The sequence below is a fragment of the Limanda limanda genome, chromosome 5 (genome assembly GCF_963576545.1).
Source record: "Limanda limanda chromosome 5, fLimLim1.1, whole genome shotgun sequence".
NCBI lineage: Eukaryota > Metazoa > Chordata > Actinopteri > Pleuronectiformes > Pleuronectidae > Limanda > Limanda limanda.
Window position 1 is genome coordinate 5667272 of NC_083640.1, and position 26515 is coordinate 5693786.

The 26515-nt window shown below is 45.0% G+C and overlaps 1 protein-coding gene across 1 annotated transcript in view; it reads right to left on the reverse strand.

Moving 5' to 3' along the window:
* fbrsl1 (fibrosin-like 1) overlaps window positions 1–26515 on the reverse strand; it is a 343354-nt gene that overhangs the window by 13518 nt on the left and 303321 nt on the right. Inside the window, exons 8-10 of the mRNA XM_061071798.1 lie at window positions 5310–5802; window positions 2986–3248; window positions 992–1242 (exon numbers count right to left, since the gene is read on the reverse strand). Coding sequence (XP_060927781.1) covers window positions 992–1242; window positions 2986–3248; window positions 5310–5802 — 1007 coding nt within the window. The remainder of the gene's footprint in view (window positions 1–991; window positions 1243–2985; window positions 3249–5309; window positions 5803–26515) is intronic.

The following is a 26515-nucleotide window of genomic DNA, read 5'->3' on the forward strand; positions in this document are numbered from 1 at the left end:
TAATGATGGATGAATAGTTATAACCTTTTTTTTCTTCTGAACTAATCTCCCGCCCCGACTTAATGGCAGTCAAAGCACGGAAGCAATTAGAAACATTATGAAAACAGTACTGCGGTGATGTCATCCCCCACTCATCTGCCACGGAGTTATTTGACTGGCTTTGAATTTGTCATTGGCAAGTATGGTTGCTGTTGAGCCGTGTGCACACACGTACGCAAATATACAAGTCTGCAGAAACGCACACACACGCACATCTGTTTGACGCTGCCTTTGTTAACGGGCAAATGAAAACAGTCAGAACCATTTAAAACACATCCATCTGCAAACAATTGAGAAGCCTGCCTTCAGGCAATTCCCCTTTTTTTGATCCTCAGCAAACACTGAGCAGCAAAATCTGTGTCAAAGTTAAGAAGGAGAGAGATCATTTCAATGAAATTTGGTAACGTTTGCTGGTTTGGCACATATTCCATGAGTCAGACAAGGGCCTCTGTGGAAAGTGAAGCATATGCTGGATGTACAGTTTCATATGCAATTCCTCTGTGGAGGAAGCAGTTGTGGATCATGGAAATAAATGTGTACTTGATCAGGTTCAGATAAAGCAGCCTGAGCAGCAACTAGCATGTTCCTGGAACTAGTGCTTGTGTGTGTGTGTGTTAGAATGTGTGTGTGTGTAGTGGGAGGTGACAGTCAGTGGGTGGTATCTGCCTAGCGTTTGTCCTCGTCTCAGTCGTCCCAGTGGAAAAGATGTGATGCTCTCAGACTCTCAGGCAGCAGGACAATATGTAGAAATCAAAAAGCAAAATTCAATCTGAATCAGTGTTACATTCCTGAAGGGAGGGGGTTCCTACAGCTACTGGACATGTTTGGTGAATTTGGGGTAAAGCAAAAAAAAAGGGAGGTACTGATTGAAGAGGAGATTTCAAAGGGTGACAGCTGGGCAGGTGGGTGGTAAGTTACGGGAGCTTTTCTTGTTTTTTTTACTTATCCTCACATTTCTGGCTTGGTTAGGCACCATGGGGGGTGCGGTGGGCGGTGTGAGGCGGGCGGCCGGGGGCAGACTGGCGGGAAAGGGCGTGAAGGTGTGCTGGTGGGTGTGTTGGTGCTGGTGCATGTGCTGGTGTTGGTGAAACTCGTTCCTCACGAGCGACCCGGGGGCCAGCGGCGAGGCGGGCGGCCCCCGGCCACGCTCTGAACTCTGAACCAGGAAGCGGTTGTTCAACTCTTGCCTCAGGCGGTCATGCTCTGCAAGAAAGGAGAGCGAGGGAAAACCAAAACCAAAAAAAAAAACAAAAACAAAACAAAAAGGGGGTAGGGGAGGGAGGGACACAAGAAAAAAAAAGGCACGAGCGCCCAGTCAGTCTTCACAACAAGGGTAGAAGAGGAAGAAAATAGTCACCTGGCATTCTCTGTTTCTCCAGCTCATGCTGTGAGGGTTTTCTACGTGGGGACTCATTTGAGGTGGTAAGAGAGTTGCCTGTGACAATGTGCCAATCAGAATCCCCGAATGAGGCTGGCAATACATGATTGGTTGGTTGAATGATATCAACAGGCTGGTATCTAAAGACAAGAGAGAACCAAGAGTCATCCCAGCAGAAAACACACACACACACTCTTGCCCTCGTTTAGAAAGTCAATGCACAACTGGCATAGGGAAGACATTTTACTACACTCATCATCGCTGGAGACATGTGTTTCCTTCTACTGCTGCATGAAATCACTGGTTTTGATGAACTAGTTAAGCATATTATCAAATTGCATATAATCCCATATTATTGGCAAGAGACTGCATCAGATTACTGACTGAGTTGCTGACATACTGATGTCTGTATGCTTGAGATGTCTCCAGCTGTGATGACAGTGCACACTGACATTTTTCCTGTGATGCATCTAAGCCCTCATACTGTGACCTCATCACACTTGTACAATTTCTACTACCATTAAAAATGTCTGATGTGTCATAGCACCACACATATGATGTTTGTCACCAGTGAAAAGCATGAAAGCATGTGACTATTTAAATCTGATTAATTTACATTCTCCTTTTTTAATTCTCTATTCTCTATTTTTTGTGACTCTTCTGGCCCCTAGAGCAGCTTGGGGATGTTTAATTGCAGTAAAAGGTAATTCCATCAAATAATTTATGGAGTTGGTTTTGGTATGTGTAGCTGCTTCAGTAAAGAGTCCACTTTCCTAACATTAATGGCCAGAAAATGAAAGGAATATCCTGACTTTAGAGGAAAAAGCATTTTTTTGTTTTACATCTAGCTTTAGCATATCCTGTTCCATAAACTTTTGTTTTGAAATAGATGCAAAATTATAATTTACTAGTCAATTTTAGGTGTTATTAGAAATAAAGTAAATCCGTTTGAACCTCGTCTGTTCAATGTCTAAAGTCAATCCATTACGGAGAAAATAAACCCACATAGGTTTAGTGATGAAACGTATGAATCATTAGAAATAAAAAAGTGTCTATTTATATATTGTACTGTGTGGAGTATAAAAGATTTATTTTTAATAAAGGAGCACTTACCAGATCAGCAAATCATAAATGAACAATTAAACACCATATAACACATATCATCAGGTTAAAGACTAGTTTTCCAGTAAGTTACTGTAGCATGTATACTAAACTCATATTTATTCTGTAATTCTAACATGAAAATTTAGAAGAGCTGTGGAGTTAAGTCCAGTACAACAGAACTAATTGGCCACATTATGATATAAACTCGTACTCTTACTCTCCCTACGCTGAGTATGTAATTATATATATACAGACTTCGATATATGTGTAAAGAAATGCCAAGAATGAGTACATTAAATTCTACCACTGCAGAATTTCATTATTTTGTCCAAATGTGATATAGATATTTCAATAAATATACAGCATTGAAAGCCAATGTTGTTTTTTTAAAGCTACCATTTGCCAGAGCAGTCTGTGTCTGCCCTGGCTAGCTACCATCCAGCATGCGATGTGCCTGGCTTTACCTGGGTAGGGGGTGCCGGCGGGGTGCCCGGGCACCACTAAGCTGTTGGTCGGTAAGGTCGGTGGTGGAGGCAGTGATGCTGGGCTTGCAAACATGGCCGGATGGCGATGGGCCGGGCTCCGTAGAGAGGAATAATGCGAGGTAGAGAGATTGGCTATGGACAGAGGCAAGGCAGGGGCCGAGGACGGGAGTCCACTGAGGTGGTGGTGGTGAGGGGACGGGGACAAGTGTTGTTTGGGAAGACCCACTGGACTGCTCCTGTGGCTGAAGGACACAAACACACACACACAAATACAGTTCTGTGTTAAAGGGATTGAATATATATATAAACTTTAATACAGGCTCAGGGCCTGTAGAGAAAAACAACAACAATACATACAATCAATACATTACATAAAAATATACAGGGAACAGAAGGGCTAAAATAGGCACTCATGCCAGTGTTCCCAGATCCTGGATGTTTATTTGACAGAGCTGCGGCCAGGGTCTGTCATTAGATCAATTATTAAATTTGTCGAGCGGTCCACCCAACTCATAAACTTAAAAGTTAGGTTCCTCAGCAAGGCCATGAAGGTGGTTAGACCCATATTACAAAACAACTCACTGGCTCTAGTACTCCTGGGTTTCTTCAGGAGTATCCTAAGACAGTCATTATAGTCTACTTCAACTTTCAACCTACACAAGCTCTCCTTCTTGTAATTCACCCAGAGTGGAGCTGTATAGAGAGGGGTGCAGTAGACTCTAAACAAATTAATCTTAAAATCATCTGTACAGTGGTGGAATTTTCTCACCAACATGTTAGCTTGGTCATAGAGCAATCCCCTCTGTCTGCACATGTCGGCATCATCCTCCAACGTGTCTGTAATAATGTGCCCTAAGTATTTGGTACTATTGGAGACCCCCAGAGTTTGCCCAGAAAGATGAAAGGCAGGGAACTTAACATCCATCTCATCCTTAGTCCTACAGACCATTACCACACTCTAATTGGCATTATATTTAACATCAAAATCAACCCCATAATTGGCGCAGATGTTAAGCAGCTTTTGAAACCCACTGCTATTAGGGGATATTAAAGCTAGGTCGTCTGCATACATAGTGGTTGACCAGGGAATCACATATCATACAACCTGTTCTGCATCCCCCCAGCTGCAATTCATACTATTTGATTCAGTTAGCATGCAGTAGTTTGATACATTTGATCAAAGTACTACTAACTGCACACTGCAGCTTCCATGTGTTGTATACATGTGTCTGCTTGCTTTGCTGCTAACTCAGTATGAGTCCAGCTGTATTGATGTCTGACCCTTTGCTTTGACAACATGAGAATTATTTTACAATAAAGCTTCCCACACTGAACTATAGCAAAAGAGGCGAGGGCAGAATCGGAGGGAAGGAAATTAAACTGGAAGAGGCTGAATGTGTTGTATCTGGTGAAGTGTTGCTCAGTGAAATACAGCGAATCTGACAGCTGCTTATTGCAAGTTCGTGAAGCGGAAAATCAATATCTGCTAGAAAACAGTCAATATTGTGTAGAATACAAACTCTACAGTATCTCGTCCCTTCGGATGATATTATATAAATTTGGAAATTGCTGCAGTCGATTGCTGTCTCCACCAGACAGGCAGGGAGGCGTCGAAGTGTTTGTGGTGACACTGTAATACTCTGATCTGGTACATGAGGGGAAACACAGCTCCCTGAAGAAAGTGAAGACGGCTCCCTGGATACTGAATATCTGCTTCCTTATTGTTAGTCAGCAGCTCTGAGGTCTCTGTTGGTCTTACACACACATACCTAGTTGAGTACTTGTTGAATTACACTTCTAATTCTTAGTGGTTAGACATTTCTAACCACCTGACTTGGACTTTTATTCCGCCCCCACATCTCAAGGATGTGTTACATTAACACATATTTTATATTTTATTTTATTATATTTTACTGTATTACATTGCATATTGCAATTTGACACTGTTGACTGTTTTGGTTTTTGAATTTCACTTTTAACTTCACTTTTTATATCTTTTGTCTTTTATATATTTTTATATAGATATGTTTATGTCTAAATAAATGCTACCTTGTATAAATATTAGAAAAAGTGAGTAAATAAGAAGTAAATAGTGAGTAAATATATATTGTTTTTTTATTATTATTATTGTTTTTCTTATGTGTGGTGTATTTATTGTGTTTTTATGTTTCTATGTTCATGGTATGCACCAATAACCAGAGCAAATTCCAGGTAGGTGTAAACCTACTTGGCAATAAATACTTTCTGATTCTGATTCTAACCAAGCACAAGCGCCTTCTGTCTTGTTCCGTGTAACAACATACCTGATCTCGTGGAGGCTGCTGTACTGCAGCGGGTGATGCAGCTGGTGGCTGATTACTGGCCGCGAGTGATGCTGTGGAGGCAGAAGAACACGTGGCTCCTGGTGCGGGTGCGGGTGAGGCGAGTGGGGGTGAGGGTGAGCGTGAGGGTGAGAGTGAGGGTGAGGGTGAAGGTGAGGGTGAGGAGGGTGGGGATGGGGATGGGGATGGGGATGGGGTTGCGCCCTCAACAGGGGAGGGGTAGGGACCGGGGGCAGCCGCTGCTCCTTCTTGACGCTGAGAGGAGGTGGCGTGGGGAGGCGGGCCCTGGGAGGCTGTGGAGGGGCCGCCGCTGCAGCGGGGGCCGGGGAGCCCGTGGGCGCCGAGGCCGGGGTGGGGCTGGGCACGGGGGGCGCGAAAGGCACCTCACTGTTGCTTTGCTCCTGGCTGCGCTGGAGCCCGGATACTTTGGCTGAGCTGCAAGTCTTGGACTCGGGAATCTCATTCGGTGGCACACCTGAGGAGGAAAGGAACAAGACTATGTGAGAGGAAAATCGGAAAACAGTTGGATCATCTCAAATGTCAAGTCATTTCCTAGTTGGAGTCAAACTGAAGGGTTCTAACCATAGATATCATATATAAAGGCTAGATGTCTCGTCTGCTTTGCCGGCCAACGGAGACGAACGTCCGCACATGCAGCCATCTTGCTCACCCATAACATTGTGTTGGTAGTGGTTAATAACCATAACTTGCTCAATTTTCAACCGATTTTTAAACGGTTTGGTTTGTTGTAAACGTCAGAGATGTAGATATGACACTGAATACTTACGAATAATTATGTTATTTTCTAAAAAAAATGAATAATTTATGCAGTGTCATAACTACATCTCGTCTCGACGTTTATAACAAACCAGACCGTTTCAAAATCGGTTGAAAATTGAGCAAGTTATGGTTATTTACCACTACCAACACAATGTTATGGGTGAGCGAGATGCCCCGTAGCAAGATGGCTGCCATGTGCGGACGTCCGGCTCCGTCGAACGAGACATCTAGTCTTTATATATGATATCTAAGGTTCTAACGCTGGTGCATGATCAAGCAAAACATGGCTCCCTCTCCTTCTTTATAATGTTGTCTCCACATCTTTCGCCCAAGGTTCCTCCTGCCTCCGTCTCCCTAGGTTCCATTAAGTGTTTAATCAGGTCATTTTCATGCTTGACTATAATCAGATGATCCAATTTCTTCTCGCGATCCAGTCAGTATGAATAAATCACAGCTAATTAAAGTTAAATGTCGGCCCCTATTCAGGGCTTTGCTGAGCACACAATCTGGCATGAAATAATTATGTTTCAATTCTGCTGTGAAGAGAGATCATGGCCTCTTATCTTGGCCTCTCTGCCACTGTGCATTTCTATCCCCCCCACCCCCCTCTTCCTGATCTTTCAGGGGACTTGGGGAACCGCAGCAGAGCACTCTCTGAACTTGGGCCACTTTGTCTCCAGCATTCATCAGGGGGCTTTTCAGAAGACAAGAAGCTTTTATGATCACCATTCCACCGAACAATGACTTCTCCTACTTGCACTGATGCAATTTAATGACTGCAATTACATGCTGTTGTGGCAAAGAAAAATGAAAGTGGCAGAAAATGCAGCATCTCGACACCTTTCACGTACAAAGAATCTCAAAGCACTTATGAATCTTAATGAAAAAGAAAAAAAGATGCTCGATGATCTTCCACTTCTCTCGGAGTTAAAAGAAAAAACAAAATGAGCCACAAAGAGATTGAGTCTGATGAGATGGCGCTGCTACGACTACAATAGGGAAAACAGTGCTGCGGCTTCTGAAGTATCAAAGCTGCTGGTGGTGGAATTCGTTTTTCAGCACGGAGGCATCACACGGAAAAAAAATCTGAGGAGGAAAATGTTCACACACGGATGGAGACAGATCGAGACAGAGGAGGAGAGAAGACAGGCTGGTGCAGATCAGGCTCTCCAGGCGGCTTTCATCTACAGCTAAGATGCAGCAGTACTTCAGTCACAAGGCTTACTTGCGCCCGCAATTAAAAAAGCTCCATGGGCACTCTCAACAGTAACAAAAACTGAGAAGTGCTTGGAGCCGCTGTCGGGCCGGTGAGAACTCGATATGGAGCCTACTAATGGAATATCCAGTCCCTATTAACAGCCTGCTTAATCTTTCAAGGATCCTAACACCCATAAAAAGACCAATAAAAAGGCTGGGCAGAGCTTTTATTTTTTTATTTGTTGAGCTCCCACTCACTTGCTCCCTGCGTTTTATGGGAGAACTGGGCCTGGCTAAGGTGTCACGATTTTCAAATGAATTCTGGGGTCTGGGTGTGTATATAGACCTCCAGATTTATAGGGGTCTGGTATTTGGATTAAACTGTCAGGCTCTTCCTCCTGCAGGCGAAGGAAGAATGACGGCAAAGACGGAGAGACGGGCACAGACAGGCAAACAGAGGCGAAGAAGCAAACATCCACAGTCGAAATGTCGCCGCTGGGTGATGTTGCCGTGGCAACCTGTTCTCCCAGACACAATGTGAGGCGAGTATTATGGAATGAAGTCTCGCTACGACCACTAGAAGATAGAGAGGGGGCTTCTTATACTAATGCTGGGAAGCCGGGGCCACAGCGAGCGGCGGGTTATCTTAATGATGATTCTAATGGGCTCTAATGGAGGCAGGGAGGTATCATCTCCAACCAACCCCATCCCTCATTAAAATCCCTCACACACACACACACACACAGACACATACAGAGACACATACAGAGACACACAGACACAAAAAACAATCACCAGGAGATGGACACTAAGTTGTCACAATCACAAACACACACAAATATAGTCGTCATTATAAAAAAAATCTAATAAAATTAAATTTTGCTTACTCCAGCATAATCAAATTTGCTGAAGTAAGCAAATAGTATTTACCTCAATTATGTCTTTGCTTCATGTAAATGGCAACATGCCGGTATGTATATAGAGTTATTGTGTGAAAGCTCCTTAAAATACACTTTCTTTAGCACAATGCAGCAAGTCAAGAGAAGTGAGAAAGTGATGAAAACACTCTCTATCGTACCTGCTCACTTCCGCAATTCATGCCGCAGCAGCCATTTTGAGAGCAAACCAACACACAGCGATAACAAGTTGACAGGAATACCTCTCTGACACATGTCACCTAAGGGCTATATGTAGCAAAATAAAAATCACTGCTGTTTTTCAACAAACACCGTCCCTCTGCCGCAAAACCACTCATAGCTGTCAGCTGGAGTTACAAGCATTTCAACAAACTGACATGTTTGGCATTGTTTTGTTCTTCCCTTCCTTAGTGCACGTTGCCTGCGATCACACACTGAGGAGAACAGTAGGGAAGCCACAGGCAGTCATGTGAAACAAATGCCATAGTGTCTGTACAAAAAAAAAATGTGCTGTCCTGAAGCCTTGCCCCCACAAACCTGAGCAGATGGTGGGAGTGAGTCAAGCGGGTTGGAGTGCAACCCCAACCTCCCGCCGTTAGCTGGGTTAGTGCACCAGGGGGACAGGGACGCTCCCGGGGGGGATGTTGGCAGGTCTGCTCACCAGATGACATCTCATCCCACTATTGATCTTTTTATAGTTGTTCCCGTGGCCCTGCTTACTCAGGGGAATTGGGCCCGTGCCTGGGTTTCGCAGCGATACAGGGTGGGGGGGGATCGGAGGAGCTAAGAGAGGAGGGGCACAGGGGACCGAGGTGGCAGACCGACAACAGGCCGCTGGGATTGACTGGTGATGACTGATGTGTCCAGCTGGGGAATCCGGGGTGAACGGACGTGTCACTACACAGCTGTTCCTGCCTCTGATATCCTTCACTTGTGACCCTGGTTGTCTCTGCGGAACATCTGGAGAGCTGGCACAGGTCTGGGACTCTGTGGCCCCTTATGCAGCCAGATGGCTCGGCTTGGAATGGCTGGGACCCAGTCTGGAATGGCTTGGCCCTGAGCTGGACAATGATGGGCTAATTGTCATCACCCAGGGGACTCAAGCAAAGGGTCAAATGGCTCCTTGCAGTACCAGGGTATTGTTCTAAAGCATGGTCTGATGACTCACGCTACATCACATACAGGAGCCGCAAAATACTAGTGGCAAAAACTTGGACTATGGGCAGAAAAGGTCTCTGGTTCGTCTCTGGTTCGACTCCACGGAGAAACAACAAGAAGACGAACCTGGATTGATCTGTCCTAAAATCCAAGAGGATTCTCCCTACCCTGTCTAGTGCCCCTGAGCAAGGCACCTTACTCCCCCAACATCTGCTCCCCGGGCGCCGTACATGGCTGCCCACTGCTCTGTGTGTCCTGCACCAGATGGGTTAAAAGCAGAGGTTAAATTTCCCTCCTTGCATGAGTGTGCTTGTGCATGTCTGTGCATAGGTTTGGGACAAATAAATGTATCTTAATCTTAATCTTAATACAGCACTGTACAATCTTAGTTTTACGTGCTTTGAGGTCAATACTGTAGCCTGTAAAAAGCACTCAAGTTGAATCTGTCTTTCTTTAACCGCTTCATTTGAAACACGCACATGGCTACATGCAAATAGTCCCAGAAACCACATGAATGAGCCGAGAGCCCGAGAGAATGGAATACTCTCATCAGACAAAACCAAAATGTGTACATACGCTGTGGATGCAAACCAGCGTGTGACACAAATGAGTTGCTCGATGCCAAACCTGATGCCAGTGTATACAACTGCCAGAGAAACAGAACATGTATGCAAAAAGGCTTTTTCAGATTAGATACGAGGGTATGTAAATTCTCTCGGTGACAAGGGAAGGTGGGAGGGGGGGGAGGTTGGGTGCTGCGAGAAGCTTAAGGCCACTGGATGATCTCATTTACAAGGCAAACACTGCGGTTCACTCCCTTCACGGCTTTGCCAAAGCATAAACAGTCAAGGCACTGATAAAATAAGGACATGGGACAGATAGATATATAAATAAAGTGGCATATCTGCTGAAAGACGTTGCAGGAGGATGCAGGAAGTATCTGAGAACGCACGCCGCCTTGATCCGTCTCCTGCCGGCTCGGGTTGACAGAATATTCCGCTGCTCTTGACGGTTGAGCTCACAATGATTTGGTTTTTTGTACCTCTCTAGACGAGCAATCTGCACCGAGCCAAGGCTTACCTCACGAGTGAGTGACTGAGGAAGATGGTTATAACAGATACTAGCAGAAGGCAGGAAACCGCAGTCTTGCCAATCAACACTTCATTGCCGGGAGGTACTCAGTCATGAAAAAAATAGAAGTTGCGGTTATTTCAACAAAACGATTTTTTTTGAACGTGCGGGAAAACAAAAGGGTTGAGCAGTGTTGAATCACTGAGATAATAAAATCATAGTAGAAATTGTGCAAATGCTTGCTTTCCCCTCACATGATTTAATCTGCCTGGAGCGTCTCCAAACTGGTAACGAGGGGAGCCAAGGCGACGTTTTTGCAAATCACTCAGTGTTAATGGGGAAGTGGACGAGGAGAAAGCTGGCCGAGATAGCGGAGGAGTGGGTACACAGCTGGCACGTTTCAATTATTTCTCTCTGTCTCTTCGCTGCAGCGGACAAAAGGAAGGATGGCGGCAGAGCGGTGGCGAGCGTTGTTAAGCTGTCACACGTTTACAGTCAGAGCTCAGGCGTAAATCGAGAAACCTAATGTTCATTTCAGAGAACTGGCAGCTCCACAGTGAGATGAGTCAGTTTTTCCTGTGCATATAAGACCCCAATTCAAACTCCAGCCATATGGTGCAGGACACATTTGATGCGGATGGTGGGTGAATCTAGGGGAGCAGGTCAGAAAGGACGGGGGTCTACATGTTGATTGTCCACATGTTGGCTGTAATGTGCTGCAGAGAAACAAGAGGACTCCACACTCCCTACTACGTTTTCTTTTTAAAATCTATCAACTCTACTACGGATACGCCTGAGGTCCACACAACCCCAGAGTTATAGAGCTGATAAAACAGAGAAGTTTGGAAATGTTTGTAGCTTTGAAAACTCTGGCATGTTATTCTGGATGGGCAGAAAATAAGATGTTTGGAATCAATGAGACTCACAACTGCTTGATAATTGGCTCTTGTGGGTAACGATGTACCCTTCCTCAGACTCCTATCACATGAAATCTAGAAATTAGTACATAAAGCATTAAGTACTCAAAAGGCACTTCTGGCAAGAATGAGTGTTATAATATGGGAAATATATTTAAGTGTGTATTTACAGACGTCAGTATTCATGATTGAAAATCAACAATTACTATATATTATATCACCTCAATATTAACAGCTATGAACCACTTCAGATTGTCCAAACATTTCCTTGTTCTTTCATTCTCATATTCATACAGACGACATTGGTCTTCAAATATATAACAGGCTATCTACATTTAATTGTAAAATACAATATTATAAAGTTAGAGGGGAAAGCAGCATTGAAGTCAGCAAGCGTTCTATTTTAATCCCTTAAGAGATGTAGGTCTTGAGCTTCTGTTTGATGGCACCGCAGCAGATTGGGCACTTGATGAGTGACTTTGAACACTCGCTGCAGCTGACCAGGTGACCGCATGGGATGAAGACGATAGAAATGTCTCTGTCCATACATATTTTACACTGTTTTTCCCTCTGCAGCTTCATCAGCCTATCACATGATAGGAGCCTATACCAGTTACTGGAATAAAAACAACTGGTATGAGCCTTGGCTACCAATGTATACCACTACATGGATAATCAATTACAAGAGATGCTGACCCTTTTGTGCAGTTAAACGCTGTATTTCACAAGGATACAACTGCTTACGTAGGAGACAAGCTGCAGAGACCGAAGGCTTCCTGTGTCCACCAGCACACGCACCAGCATGCCCAGTGTGAGTGGTCATGTGATATGCGTTTTTCAGTTGTGTTCGTATGGACTGGGATTAAAGTCGATAGAAATAGTTTTGTCTGAAAACACTGTTTTTAAACAAACATGTATTAGAATGGATGAAGCCTCACACTTCTCCCTTCTTCCCAAAATCTCTCCCGTGTCCCATCCCCCTGTGGAGTTGCTTCCAGCAGACCTCCTGTGCCCTGGGACAGCCATCAGTCCCAGATCCTTACGAACACAACCGGGTCGTCTAAGGTCAGTGCCACTGGGCCGTCCAAAAAAAAAAAAGGAAGGGACATCTTGGAACTTTCAACAGAAAAGATCAAGTCTAATGGTTCCTCTGACACGGCCCACCCTGCCAGCCTGGAATTTGACCCCTTTCTCTGTCACTGACCCTGGCGACCCCTCTTACCCTGAGGCCACTGTGGACAGACAGCCACAACAGGCCGAGAGAGAGGGAGGTGGAGCTTGAACTTTAGGGATGGATTTTGTGCTGAAAGGCAGGGGAGCCTTCAGGAGTTATTTGTGCATTACTGCAAGCACAAGCCTTATCATTTCATTAATTAGCATGACACGCCCGCCTTATGGACTTGAACGCCGCAGTGGCAGCTGTCTCGATTGATTACGGCAGTGGACGTGTTGCTGCAATTAACGAGGTGACTGGAGACAACGCCTGCCACTTCTAATAAAGGACTTAACTCCTGCTTCCCACAGCACAGCAGCGTGGTGAGTGGACAGTAGCAGCCTCCCTGTGTCTCCCGTGCCTCTAAGACCTTTTCAAAGTCTCTCCACGGGCTGCTGGGGAGCTCAGTGTGGGCTGTAGCTCTTGAGCAGCGAGTCAGCTTTACTTAAGCTTCGCATAATGCCTGAACAGTATCACTTTGGTGCCCCACAGGAAACCATCCTCTTTCAGCCCACCAGCTGGCTGAGAATCCACGGAGAGAATGGAAGGAAAGGCAGGCAGCAAGCACCGAAGGAGAGATCGAGAAGGAATGAGATATAAAAGACACAAAGGCTGGGAGCTTTTGCCAGGAAGCCTCAAGTCCAAGCAGAGATGGAGGAGGAGAGCGCTAAGCAATGTAAACACAGGCCCGGCTCGCCAGCTTCATTTCATGTATGAACATGCATGAAGCCCACATGTCTCTAAGTGGATATAATATTATCTTTCAGTGGCGTGCTGATTACTCCTCAATGGAAGGGAAATGGCTGGGTGAAAATCTCTCAACAAATCCTAAGTGGCATGACAGTGGGCTGAAAGAGCCTGCATGTTTTTCTTTTCCCTCCTCCTCCATCTCCATTTTCACCCCCGAAACTCTGAAAGCAAAAGCAAAGCAACAATTGGAAGCTGACAGCTCCTAACTGTTCACCGTACCTCATTCTCTGTTTTGACATGTGCAGCCATTGCATTTTAGTGCCATGAAAAGAAGGGGGGGGACAAACATCTTTGCAGACGTATCGTATTTCTTCAAGTGTTTTGCAGAGACAGGGGATTGCTGGCATGTGCATGGGTACAGGGTCAAGCTGTAGTTTCAACCAAGACGTTGCTTGATCTGCTTCATGCAAATAAAGCAGCCCTATTCATAATGTCATATAATACCTGCTGATAGCCAAGAATGCTAAGGCAGCTAGCTTTTTCCGAGTGGTGGTATTCAAAAGCGGCAACAGCTCAAATCAAATATCCATTCATCAACAAGCTTCCTAAGAGCTGGATCATCCATCAGCCACATTTCTTCTTCTTGTCATGTTTACACGTCGAAGCGTCCTGTTGGTACAGGCCGGAGCTGCTGATCCTCGCCATGCCGATCAAAGCTCAGCGCTACTTCTCTTGTCATTCAAGAGTCTGTCAGTGTACCATGTCTTACACTGTGCATTACAGCACGCCGCAGGAATTTCACTGCACAGGGCCGAGCGAATGGTAAACTCAAAACAATCACTGTTACCAACCCATTTGTAACCACAGCATTAGCACACAGCCGCAGACAAAACACTGAAGCCTTCCTGGATTCCAACTTTCCAGACTCCAGCCAACAAAACGGTTCTGTGTAATGTTTTGTTTGACAAAGATGACATCCCTCAAATTTGAAATTTCAAATGCACTCAAAACTCTGAGGCACAGCCCAAAATCCAAAGATATTCAACGAAGAAGGATATAAAACAAGGGGATTATTTAATTAGAGAAGCGGCAATCAGTGGATGTTTGATGTTTTTACTTTCAAGATGACTTTAATGATTAAAGAAATCAGTGATAATCCCCCCGTCCATTTTGTTTTTGTCAGCAGGATTAGACGAAAACGATTAAACGGACTGAGACATGGACCAAGAAACAAGTATAGGCAGGATCACAATATTTTTACATCATTTTCTTTAACGTTATGATGTGGTTTTAGATATTTTCACCAATCTCCCAGGGAATAAGCTTTGATTAATGATGTTTCCCCAATTTGAGAAGCCAACGCATGTTTGGAATTTGTGTTTGATAAAAGACCTAAATGATTGACTGATTAACAATTACAACAGTGTTAAGTACCTCCTCCGAGTAGGTTATGTTTTCACCCTTATCCGTCTGTTGGTTGGTTTGGCAGGGCTGCACAGAAACTACTGAACTGATTTCCAAGAAACTTGGTGGAGTGATGGGACACGTGCCAAGACAGAAATCATTATTTTGAAATGGAAATTCAGACAAAGTGGTGGATCCAGGATTTTCAAAATCAATTTCTGTAACATTGGGCGATTTTCACTGATTTCCCAAAGAATAATTCATGGATCTTGATGAAAAAAATCTATTTACTCAGTGACATTCTAGTTATATTCGTGATCATATCGATTATTCAGTTAATAATTTTATCAATATTCAGGAAATATAGCTTCAACTTCAACGGTCGTTATTTGACATTTTTTAAAGTCGATAGAGGATCTCAGAGCATCTCTACAAGATCTACAGAGGATGTGAATTTTGCCTCAGAGAGAGGGTGGATGTGCAAGAGCAAGATCTTAGTGGACTATTTGTCTAAAGATAGATAGCACCCCAGTGTGCATTGAAGTGCTTGGGGTTAACGTTTCACATATCTGTAGGCCCCGGGGGAAACACACTGTCCAGTATAGAGCTACTGATGTAATCAATGCCTCTTCTATAGGAGGATCCTGCTGCTGAGCTGCTCCTGGGGTGCTGCTGGGTAATTAGGCTTACAGATGGAGACCCAGCAGCTGTCCAAGACTAGACTAGAGCTGCCATTTTCCCCTTCTAATGGCTACATGCCAAAAGAGCTGGTTTTTTTTATGAACTACAAGCCTCTTTTTTTACACAGCAGTCGAGTTTGTGATATCTTAAAGTGGTCTTGCACTAGTCTGAGGATTTTTTGGGGGAGTAGTGCGATGAATTACATGTCAAGGCTGATGACACACTGAGAGGACCGAGGTGGAGATGTTTGAAATAGCTCTCACAAAGAGCTTAGTTAGACAAACAGACACAAAAGCCTCCATCACAATCACTCCTCACCACCATGTTCTCTCCCAGCGCAGCAAAACAAGGGACAATTGGTGGGGGGGGGTGCATCAGGTTCGCAAACATTCAGTATATCCTTCCTTGCACCCCATTCATCATTCGTGATTAGAGAGAGAACATGACAGAGAAAGGGGGGATAAAGTGGCCCAGACTGGGGGAGAAATTGGGAGAGAGAGGGGTTAGTTAATACGGGGAGAGAGAGCAGAGGGCAGGGAGTTGTGTCAGGTAAACTAATGGAGACAAGGCCTGGATCTTGACCTGTGTGTGGGGGGGGTGCCTGCTGCCAAACACACCACTGTCTGCACCTCTAAGCCACAAACACACACATACACACTCACACACACACTCACACACTCACACACAGATGCAAGAGAATCTGGGTCCGGCCCCCTCAGGCCTTACTGGACAGGGAACATAAAAACAGCCTGCACATTTTCAGCATTTCGCTATGGCGTTCCAAGTGTGGCAAGTGAAGGATTGATTTGTTTGGAGTGTGAAGGCGCTGTGTCAGTTTTGGGGAAATGTGTGAATGTGAGTACGTCTGTGAGGAGAGGGGGAGAGCGTGGTGAAACAAAATTGGACTCCGAAACGAGCCAAATTGCTTGCTAGATGAAACAGACTACACCGGGAAAACGAGAACAACAAAACAACAACACACAACACAAGGCCCCAGAAAAGTGTCAAGCAAGGCAGACTGGCAACAAAAGCAACACAAAAAAAAAAAAGAGAAACAAAACAAAACAAACACCCATTTCTTTCTGCTCGACATATTTCAGACTGCAGATGACAAAAACAACACCGATAGAGTTAGAGGAATCAAAATCCAATCGCCAAGTGGGTCTGGCTGTTTCATGAATCCATGTCGAAGCGAAGGCTCCACACACCATCAAACCCTGTGGATTCTCCTGGAAGCCTCCCCCTCTCCCTTTAGCAGCCAGTGCTTAGATTATTGTGTGCTGCTAAAAAGTAAGTGCTCGGAGTGTCACACTTGAGAGCGTGTTTTAAGCACCATAAAGCATCAAGACCCAGATGGCTCATCCTCCCTGAAAAACATGTCCACTCTGCCTAGGCCCCAGCAGCACCTGCTCCCAGGATTAGGTCAGTGCCAGGCCGGCACACTAATACGGCGTGCAGCAGCTGATAAGAAGCCCCGGGCACTTCAGCGCTTGCCCCACACTTAACAGCTGATGAGTCAATACCTGTATCATAAGTGATAGCAGTGACTGTATATTGATCTTTTACAAAAAAAACACAGGGAGCCATCATTTTGATCCAATTTGTAACTATTCAGCTTCAACAGATGTGGTCTTTTCTTATGGTCTGGTGGTATATCAGTGATACATTTGTACTGAGATGGCTTGACCCAAATATGTTTATATGTTACATTTAGATAGATAGATAGATAGATAGATAGATAGATAGATAGATAGATAGATAGATAGATAGATAGATAGATAGATAGATAGATAGATAGATAGATAGATAGATAGATAGATAGATAGGTAGGTAGGTAGGTAGGTAGGTAGGTAGGTAGGTAGGTAGGTAGGTAGGTAGGTAGGTAGGTAGGTAGGTAGGTAGGTAGGTAGGTAGGTAGGTAGGTAGGTAGGTAGGTAGGTAGGTAGGTAGGTAGGTAGGTAGGTAGATAGATAGATAGATAGATAGATAGATAGATAGATAGATAGATAGATAGATAGATAGATAGATAGATAGATAGATAGATAGATTACTTTATTCATCCCCGAAGGGAAATTAAGTCGTCATAGCAGCCGGTATAATTGAATACAATAAAATACAATACAATAGAATAAAATAAAAAATATTGAGGTAGAAAGAATAAAAACAGAAACACAAGATAAATAGGTAGATAAGGTGCAGTGGCAAGATGATGGTAATAGTACTGATGATATGATGTAATGTTATTGTTAGACAGTATATAAAAATAGTACAGTATATATAGTATATAATATAACATGATATATATTTATATATGATAGTAATTATAGCAATATAATAGCAGTATATAGTAATAATGGCAGTATAATAATAATAACATGTACACATGTATAAATATGTGTTTATAGACTTATATATACAAAGAATATACAGAGAGTATGATATAAAATGTATGTGTATTATTTATTATATATTATACATATTTAAAGATTTCACAAACACTAAAACAATAAAATGTACCCTGTTGCGAGTATCAATACTAATACAGTCGGAAAAAGTATTATAATCAAAATACCCCAATGTAGGTTAATGGTTTTGTAAAAAGAAACCAGACTCAAGAGGAGTGCTGCAATAAAAAGTGGATGTAACCAATAGAAAGATTATGAAGAGGTAGAACAAATATAATACAATGTATCAGTCAGATCCTGGAGGATATTGCTGCTGGAGCTCTGTACACACTCCTCCGTGGGTCATGTGGCTTTGGAGCAGCCTCCCTCGCTCCTTCCCAAAGCAAACAGCAGTGAAATCCCAGTCCTGCTGCTCACCCCTCCGCACAGCAGCACTAAATGAACAACCAGGGAGGTAGGAGCCCATGCTCTGCTGAATGGGGTATTACAGTCAGTCAGAGGCCATTAGGGGCCCCACCATGCAGGGCCCAGAGCAGGGAATTCACCAGTAGCCAAAAACAACAGCAAAACAGATGACCGCTTGAATATTTGGAAGAGACACAACTGTGTGTGTGCTTAAAAAAAAAGAAAAACACACCCTAAACTGGCCAAAATGCAGGCCCCTGTGTCTGAGCAAATTACTGCCTGTCCGTTAACAAACACTGGGACGATTAATGACGCTCACACCCGGTGAAATTCAGGACAAAACAAAAGTCGTTTCGCCAGCAGTGCGTGTCGGGTTGCTGCTTTCACCATGTGTTGAGTTCAGGGCTAATAGCTAGGCTCTGTTGCAAAACCCAGTCCTCTGTCAAACATACTGTACTAGTCCAAGCCTGCGGTAATGCTCCTAGACAGAGTGTCTCTGATAAGTCACTGATAGAAACATGGATGCTAATATGCTACCGCTGGAAAGAACTAGGCCTCAAGAAATACTGAACAAACAGTGGAAGGCCGCACATCTAGAAAATACTTGGAAAATACTTCATGTAGTTGATTTTTCTGTTTGATTTGGGATCTTAGGATCTCCTGCGTTCATCTCCCCACAATCCTCTCTGGCACATTCTTCTAATACGTAGATTTCCTTGTCCATCAAGGAATCTTAGGCATTTTTACATCTGCTCTGTTCCTGGCGATGGTTTTTCCCATCTTTATAATCCCGTGTGAACTGCTTCCCAAAATGTCCAACCCATTACAAGCATGTTTGTAATATCCATCTAGGCTGACAACTGTCCCTTCGCCAGAGATTGTACTTTATCCAAGTGTCGTGTTTGGCCACAACCGGCTCCCATCTGGCTTTGTCGATGAGCGTTACAGCCTCATCTGCAAACAACATTGGCTCTGCACCGCTCAACACAGATGAGCTTAAAAATGCACATGGAGGGAAACTGGGATCTTCAAACAAACGCAGGGCGGGGGGGAAAAAACAAAATCACTCTTGCTGGCAGGATGACTGGAGCTGGGAATAAAGGATTAAACACAAGAAAACCTGCAAGTGATCAGAGGCGACACGCTTTACATCTCAGGCCTGACAGCAGACAGCAGATAAGACGCTGGTCATGTATTCTCACAAGTAAACAATGGAAATGCTTTCCACGCTGCAGCTGGCTGGGCCTTTCGTTGGAGGAGGAGGAGGAGGATTAAGATTAGACAGAAGATGTGATGAGAGCTGCTGCTGCTGCTCTCTAGAGTTATCCTCTCTAAATTCTTTTCTTTATCCCCTCTATAAGACAGAAATAAAGAAAAACAAAATAAGAAGCCTACATCCATTTTTCCACCACTGACGCTGGAGTGGAGTTCTCACTGCAGGGGGTTTGCAGCTCATCTGCCAAAAAGTCTTCCCCTCATCGGGAAGCTTCTTATTTCCTCACTCACTGGTGGAGAATGAGCTTCCTACACCCCCCCCGCCTAAAACATTGGTTTGGAGTCAACTAGACCACGGCAACACTACGGCTGAGAGGGGCTGGGTTCGACACGCAGTGGGATTTCTGTGCTTACAATAGTCATTTATTGAATTATCATTTCTCTGCATACCTAGCAGCTTAGCCCAAAATCCTCATCATATCCAACACTGCCTCATCCTCACCAATGTGCATATGCAACTGAGAGCTGCACAAATAGAAATATGAGCTGAAGGTGCAAGTTTCACCTCTGAGCTACAGTCACAGCAAAGATGCCAATGCTTTTTCTGTGGTAAGGTGTGCACTGCATCTGTTGGTGTGGGAGCTGAGGTAAATGGTAAATGGTTTTGTATTTATAAAGCGCTTTTCTAGTCTTGATGACCACTCAAAGCTCTTTACAGTTCAGTTTTACATTCACCCATTCGCACACACATTCATACAGTGCATCTATTCGCAGCACTTTGTTATTCTATGGGGGGCCATTCAGGGTTCTTGCCCCAGGACACTTCGGCATGCAGATGGGTCAGACTGGGGATCGAACCGCCGACCTCCAGGTTGGTGGACGACCACTCTACCCCTCAGCCACAGCCGCCCAGCCGAGGTGCAGTAGGTGAGGGCATCGTGTGCATTGAAAAGGCATCACTGAGCTGAAGAGACAGCACTGAAAAGCCTCAGTAGAGCACTGGTCTCTTTTGTGCATTGAGTTGCGTTTGGACAAAATTTTAGAAAATGATATTCAGGGTTAGGTTCCTGTACGTTCAAGTCGGCTGAGCTATCAACTTGATAAATTACACTGCTGCACATGCCTGTTATCGGGGAAAACATTGTGCTTGGGTTTGGTTTGGGGCCAAAGAAAGAATGCCTGTCATTTTAGGGTCAGACTTGGACGGGTTCGGACAGAAACCTGCGACCCAAGCTGCACTCTCCTCCGTTTGAACTCTGTAATGACGCTGGTGTCAACGTGCTGTAGACAACTACTTCCACAACAAAATAACAACACGACACCCTGCCTCTGTCGGCTGCACCGCCCCTCACCCTAACATTTTTGAGTTTGCTTTGTTGTCGTGAGCACATCTGGCCAGAAACAGCCCAGGGATGACACAATTCTGCAAATGGTAACCTGAAGATTTATAGGGAAAGTTCGGCGGACACAATGCTGGTCATGCCCCAGACAACTTCACCTAAAACTCCCTCGTGGCCCGTAGTGATTTTTTTAATTGCTCCCTCACCGAAGCTAAAACTAAATCCATATTCAGTCAATGAACACTGAGCCGCACAATGGAGCCCCTAATCGCGCAGCCTTCAGTGTGACTCCCATTTTCTGTCACAATAGATGATCACCACCCATGGGCTTGCTGACACAGATGGCAGCCGCTGATAAGAGTGACTGACAGGTGTCAAGCGTTCTGACGTGGAATGGCAAACACAGACAAGAGGGAGAATCACATTGACGATCCAACACAGTTTCTATTCCAAGATTGAAAAGCTCAACCGGCGGTAACTCAATACTCCGAACAGTTAATATTTCATGCACACTGGGCCCTCTGCTCTAAACAGACACTTTTTTCTAATGGACATAATAGTGCTGTAAAGGGGCCACAGAGTGCACGAGGGGATAACATGACATATCAGCAGTGACTTTACAAGCTAGCTAATTGCTGTGCATAGGAAATCAGCGGCGTCTTTGAAAAACAGGCAGCTTGTAAGAGCTGGTGCGGTTGGAAATCACTTCCTGAATCATACAAAACCAAACAATTCCCTCTGTCAGCTTTCTAAGGTGCCAGCCCGTGGAGGGGTTGTGGGTAATGTGGCTTGGTCTCTTTGACCGTCTGCCACTCGACATAAATAGTACATGACGCTGTAATCGTAATTTAAAACGCTATAAATATTGAAGAAGAATTAAAATAATTTATGGAACACTGCAGTGTAACAGGACGTGTGTGTGTGTGTGTGTGTGTAGGAGTGTTTTGTCTCCTTTCAGTCCTCTCTCGCAGCGTATCGTGAAGCGATGGGCAGCAGCGGTGCAGGCTGGGAATTCTGTAATTGCTTTTTCTGTCCCTGAAGCAGGCCTTCCTGCTTTAAATCAGAAAAAGGCAATCTCTGTCAGTGATGGCTCAATTAATAATTAAACACATGTCTTATCTCCGCTGAGCTCCCCCTATTTATTTTCATCTCTTCGACAGGGATGGCTGCACAAACAGCATTAGCACTATCAATAAAGGGAGCATTAATATCAGCCCCTTGCTCCAAAAACAAATCACCCAGCTGCCCCAGGTCTGTGAACAGTTATAACCCCAAGATTAATAAAGAAACAAGCCTTTTTCTTCGGTTTCCTCCAATTCCTCACAAGTATTTCCTCTCCCTGAACCGAGAGTGATAACTAAACCATCTGCCGCCCGTGTTCTGCTAAGAGCTTGTACCTTTTGAATTTTTAAATCAAATTGGGAAAACAAATGAGCAAGGGTTCATGCTCTGTAACAAGTTAGCTGGTGTGAGCAGGATGATATCTTTTATGCATCCAAAACTAACCTGCAGCTCCCTTTTGTGCACAGTGTGCCTGTCGAATATGAGAACCTCAAAAGAGCAGAGCTCCGACCATAAGTGTTGTGTCAATACACTAACACTGGTCTTCTTGATCAAGAAAGCCTTTCCTGCAACCTGTCTGGACTTTGTCAAATAAATCACTGTGCTGGAGCTGGAGGTGAGATTCACCAGGCTTAGATTCCACAGCAGTGATGGCTGATTCCAGCGCTCACTAATCTGGCTGTGTGAAGCCTCAGCAGGTCCTTTGTTTTCCCAGCAACATATCTGCCCTCCAGTCATACTATAGCCGGCCAGCCAGCCAGCCGCACTCTCCATCAACCTCCACTCTATCCGATTCAGCGGCGGTGAAAAGCTGATTAGTTGGTCAGGGGGTCAACCTCCATTCATTATTTAATGGGTGAGAGGCTGCAAACAGTCAGGCGGGCCGCCGAGGTTAGTGATACATTACACTGACCCGGCCAGAGGAGAGCTGCTTGGCCGAATACAAACACGCTTTCTCATCTACTTCACTATGCCCGAGCCGCCCTCAATCCCCCCTGCCCCTGACCTTGCCGCTCCCTCTCCAATCACCATCCGTGCTCCCTTCTTTGGCATTCAGAATCCAGCAGGTGAGGCTGTGTGTGTTTCATTTTGCCGTACGCCTGCACTGCAGGAGGAGGCACGCGGCGGCTATGGCTGCCCCAGGTAACGGAAGAGGAGGAGGTGGAGGAGGCCATAGCTCTTTTATTGACACATAGCAAACAGCAGTGGCGGAACAAAGGCCACTCAGCACCTATTGAGAGAGCAGGCCTGCAGACAGGATGGTTGATTAGTGATTCGACACGGGGACCCTGGACTGTGTAGCACATAATGAGAGCTTAGGAAGCGAGCCATGAGCCGATGGGGGGGAATGAGGTACGGTGGAAGCGGGATGGAATAGGGGAGAGGCGGGGTTCAACCCTGAGGAATTGATTTCCCACAATAGCAGAGATGGATACATAAGTAAAAGAGAACCCATAGAAGAAGAAAAAAACGCAAGGATATGGCCAGATCCTAAATCCTTAAGCTACAGCATTGGTAATGTGTTTATATATAAACAGTTAGAGGATAAGCCCTAAATCCACTGCCAAGCTAAATGGTTTATGCATCTTTTTTTGTTTGTTTACTTCGATGTCAATTAAGCAAATTGGTCCAACATCCCTGACGAGCAAGGGATCTAAAGTGAGTGGATTTTGCATTCATGTCCAAAAGCTTCTATCTCTCCCCGAACACCCCAGTAACCCTGTCTTCACCTTTCATGTGGCCTCAGAGAGATGCTAGCAGAGTTCGACGTGCACAATGGGCGTTGTGTGCGCGCGCGTGTGTTTTCCTCCTCTCCGTCTGCACGCTCTCTCCTTCCTTTGTTCCACTGGTCTAATCCAGTATGTGTGGGCCGGTAAGTTTAATGGAAACAATTTATTAAGTCCGGCTTAAAATGCCATCTGCAGCTAAGCCTCCCAAAGCCGCTAAGCTCCTGGTTTCGCCCCGGAGCTTGCTGTGTTCACGCTTACTGTAATGCTCTGTTTAAAATGAGCACAACGGGTCAAAATTAATCAGGATTACAAGGGCACAAATCCACTTCAGAAATGGGTTTTCTACCAATCTTTCTCCTTGCTATCCTAAGATGCCCCAGGTTCGCTGGTAGGCAAACCGCATGGGTTTACTCTCATCCCACGGCCAGGTAGCATATAGCTCAGAGCCGCGGAGCAGAGAGCACCAGGGTGCCTTGTTGTATATAAAGCATTTACCTATTGCTCTAAAAACCCACATGTACAACATTCAACACAGCCACTGCAGATTCCAAAGTGCTCCTCTGAAATATTTCCAACCGCTGGCAGCTAAGTGATAGCTCCCCACCACATCCATAGGCGCTGCGTTGTGAAATGTCATAAGAAGGCCCACGAACTAAGTGTTTATCTGAGCCCCGTGGAGGTGCCCTGTGCTCGCTCAGCAGCTACATTTAGCTCCTCATTCGCCTTCAAGCAAGTGACAACAGCAAACTCTGACCTGCGATTCAATAAGCGCAGGCCTGAGTGGAGCGCCAGTCTTCACAGCCGCTTTTACTTAAACACGCCATCCTCCAGGAAATCAATAATTGCAGGAGGCTTAAGACAGGAAATAAACAAAAACCAATAACTGTTAGATAATGCTCGCCCTTTTGCTGCACCTTCCTACCTTGTAACCACCAACACAGGCAGACACTCTTGTGCAAGCTTTTGGGAAACAACATCCAAAGACGATTGCACAGTGTGCGCCGTGTTATTACAGATACTATTAGCTCGGGCTATTATCAGTGCTGTTAGCTTGCATCTATAACAGGTTGTCAACAGACCCGATGCGGAGATGATGAAAAGTAAACACGGGAGAAAGACGGCAAGGGTGTCTGGGTTCTGCCCAAAACCATGTTGTATGTGTATAATTACAGCCCTCTGCCTTCACTGATTACCATGTTGGTCTTTCTTCTCCTCTATTAACCCTGAACCGTTTCATTAACATGACAGACTGCGGGCCTGTGTGCAATTTGGATGTAACCTCAACTGTTTGTACAAAAATAAGGGTTCAGAGCGCCACGTTGAAAAGAAAGGGAGAGGTAAGAGAAAATAAAACAACACTGACGATCTGGACAAATGTGCAAGCCAAACATCATCACAGCGTTGTATATTTATGTGTGCCATAATGTGTGTGTGTCTGTGGTGTGTGTGTGTGTGTTTGTGCGCATATGTGTGTGCATCTGTCTGGATGTCTCCCAGCCAACAGCTCGACAGGCCTGGTGATCAGAGGGAAGCGGGCTTTTCATTGATCCCAAAGGACCGCGAGCGAGACCGGTAATGGGACACATACGCTGCATTCTAAACCAGAGGAAAACAGCCTGTGGGCCGCTCTGTATTACACACACACACACACATTATGTACACACAGAAAAACCAGTCTAGGGCCAAAAACAAACACTGTCCTGAATCCATTACAGCTCAAAACAACAACACTGGAAGAGGAGATGAGGGCTGGATGTTGGGATCTCTGCAATTGTAGCGTGATAACTTTCTTTCTTCACGTCCCCAAATCACTTCATCCAACTTGCTGAGTTCTTTGCTGCTTTGCCCTTTTCTAACCTCTTATTCTAATCTGGTGCCCTTCTTCGACATTACCCAAACAGGATCTGCTTGATCTGTGTGATAATCACAAGAGACACTGATTGGATTGTCTGGATGTAATTCCAAGGCCCTAATCCTCAGCCCTGTGTGCACATTAGCAAGATCCACAGAGGCCCTTCGTCCACCAGCTGACGTGCAGGGGAGGGTTTGAGTGAATGTGTGTTAGAGACGGCGGCTGTGCATGTGCCTGTACGATCAGCTCTCCACGGCGCCGAATGTTTATATGCAGCCATGTTCTGTACGGGCATGCGGGGGGGGAAATAAGTCAACACTCTGACAGCTGACAACAGCGGTAGTCCAGCAGCCCCGGTGGAGAATAAATGGAGTCAGACGCGGTCTAGTTGTTTTCTAAACCATGCAAGTCTGGAAGTCATTGTCATTGTGAACGCTGGTTTCATGAGGCCGACTCTGGTCACAGGCCATCTACATCACACAGCCCGGCAGGCCTGCTTTCTCTCCTCGTTGTCAGCCATGCTTTTCCACTCAGCAGTCACAGCTACTGCACTCGAGCAAGCAACGCCTCGCTATGTTAAGAGGGATTCTGCAGCAGCTTTCACAGCGGATGTTCGGATCGAGAGGTGAATAAAATGGAGGTTAACAAAACCTCTTACTTGCGAAAAGGCAGGAGGTGGATTTACAGCTCTCTTTCATACTCGTACATTTTCCTTTGTTAGACTGATTTCAAACTAAAACAATCTCTGTCCACACTAGTGTTTTGGCTCCATATCGCTCCTAATCTCCCTCTACACTAACATGCCTGGAAACCCACATCACATGGCATCATATGTACACTGGGCATGTGCAGGTCAGTGTAAACAGCAATGCATGAGGTATTTATAGCTCGTCTCGCATTTAAAAAGCTGAATTTAACAGCTTGACAACTGTTAGTAAAGACAACAGGATCCGCTCGGCTTGTAATTGATTTTCCATGTTGTGTTCTGCACTGGTAGCCAAGGTTAATGCCGGGTGTTTTCTACCCGGAAAGGGGTCAAGTGATAGAAGTCTGACAATTCAGCTAAGGCTACGCTGTGACCGAAAAGACCCAATCAGCATTGTATCCACACATATCAATCGTGTGGACGCCAGGCGTATCTGTGGAAGGCT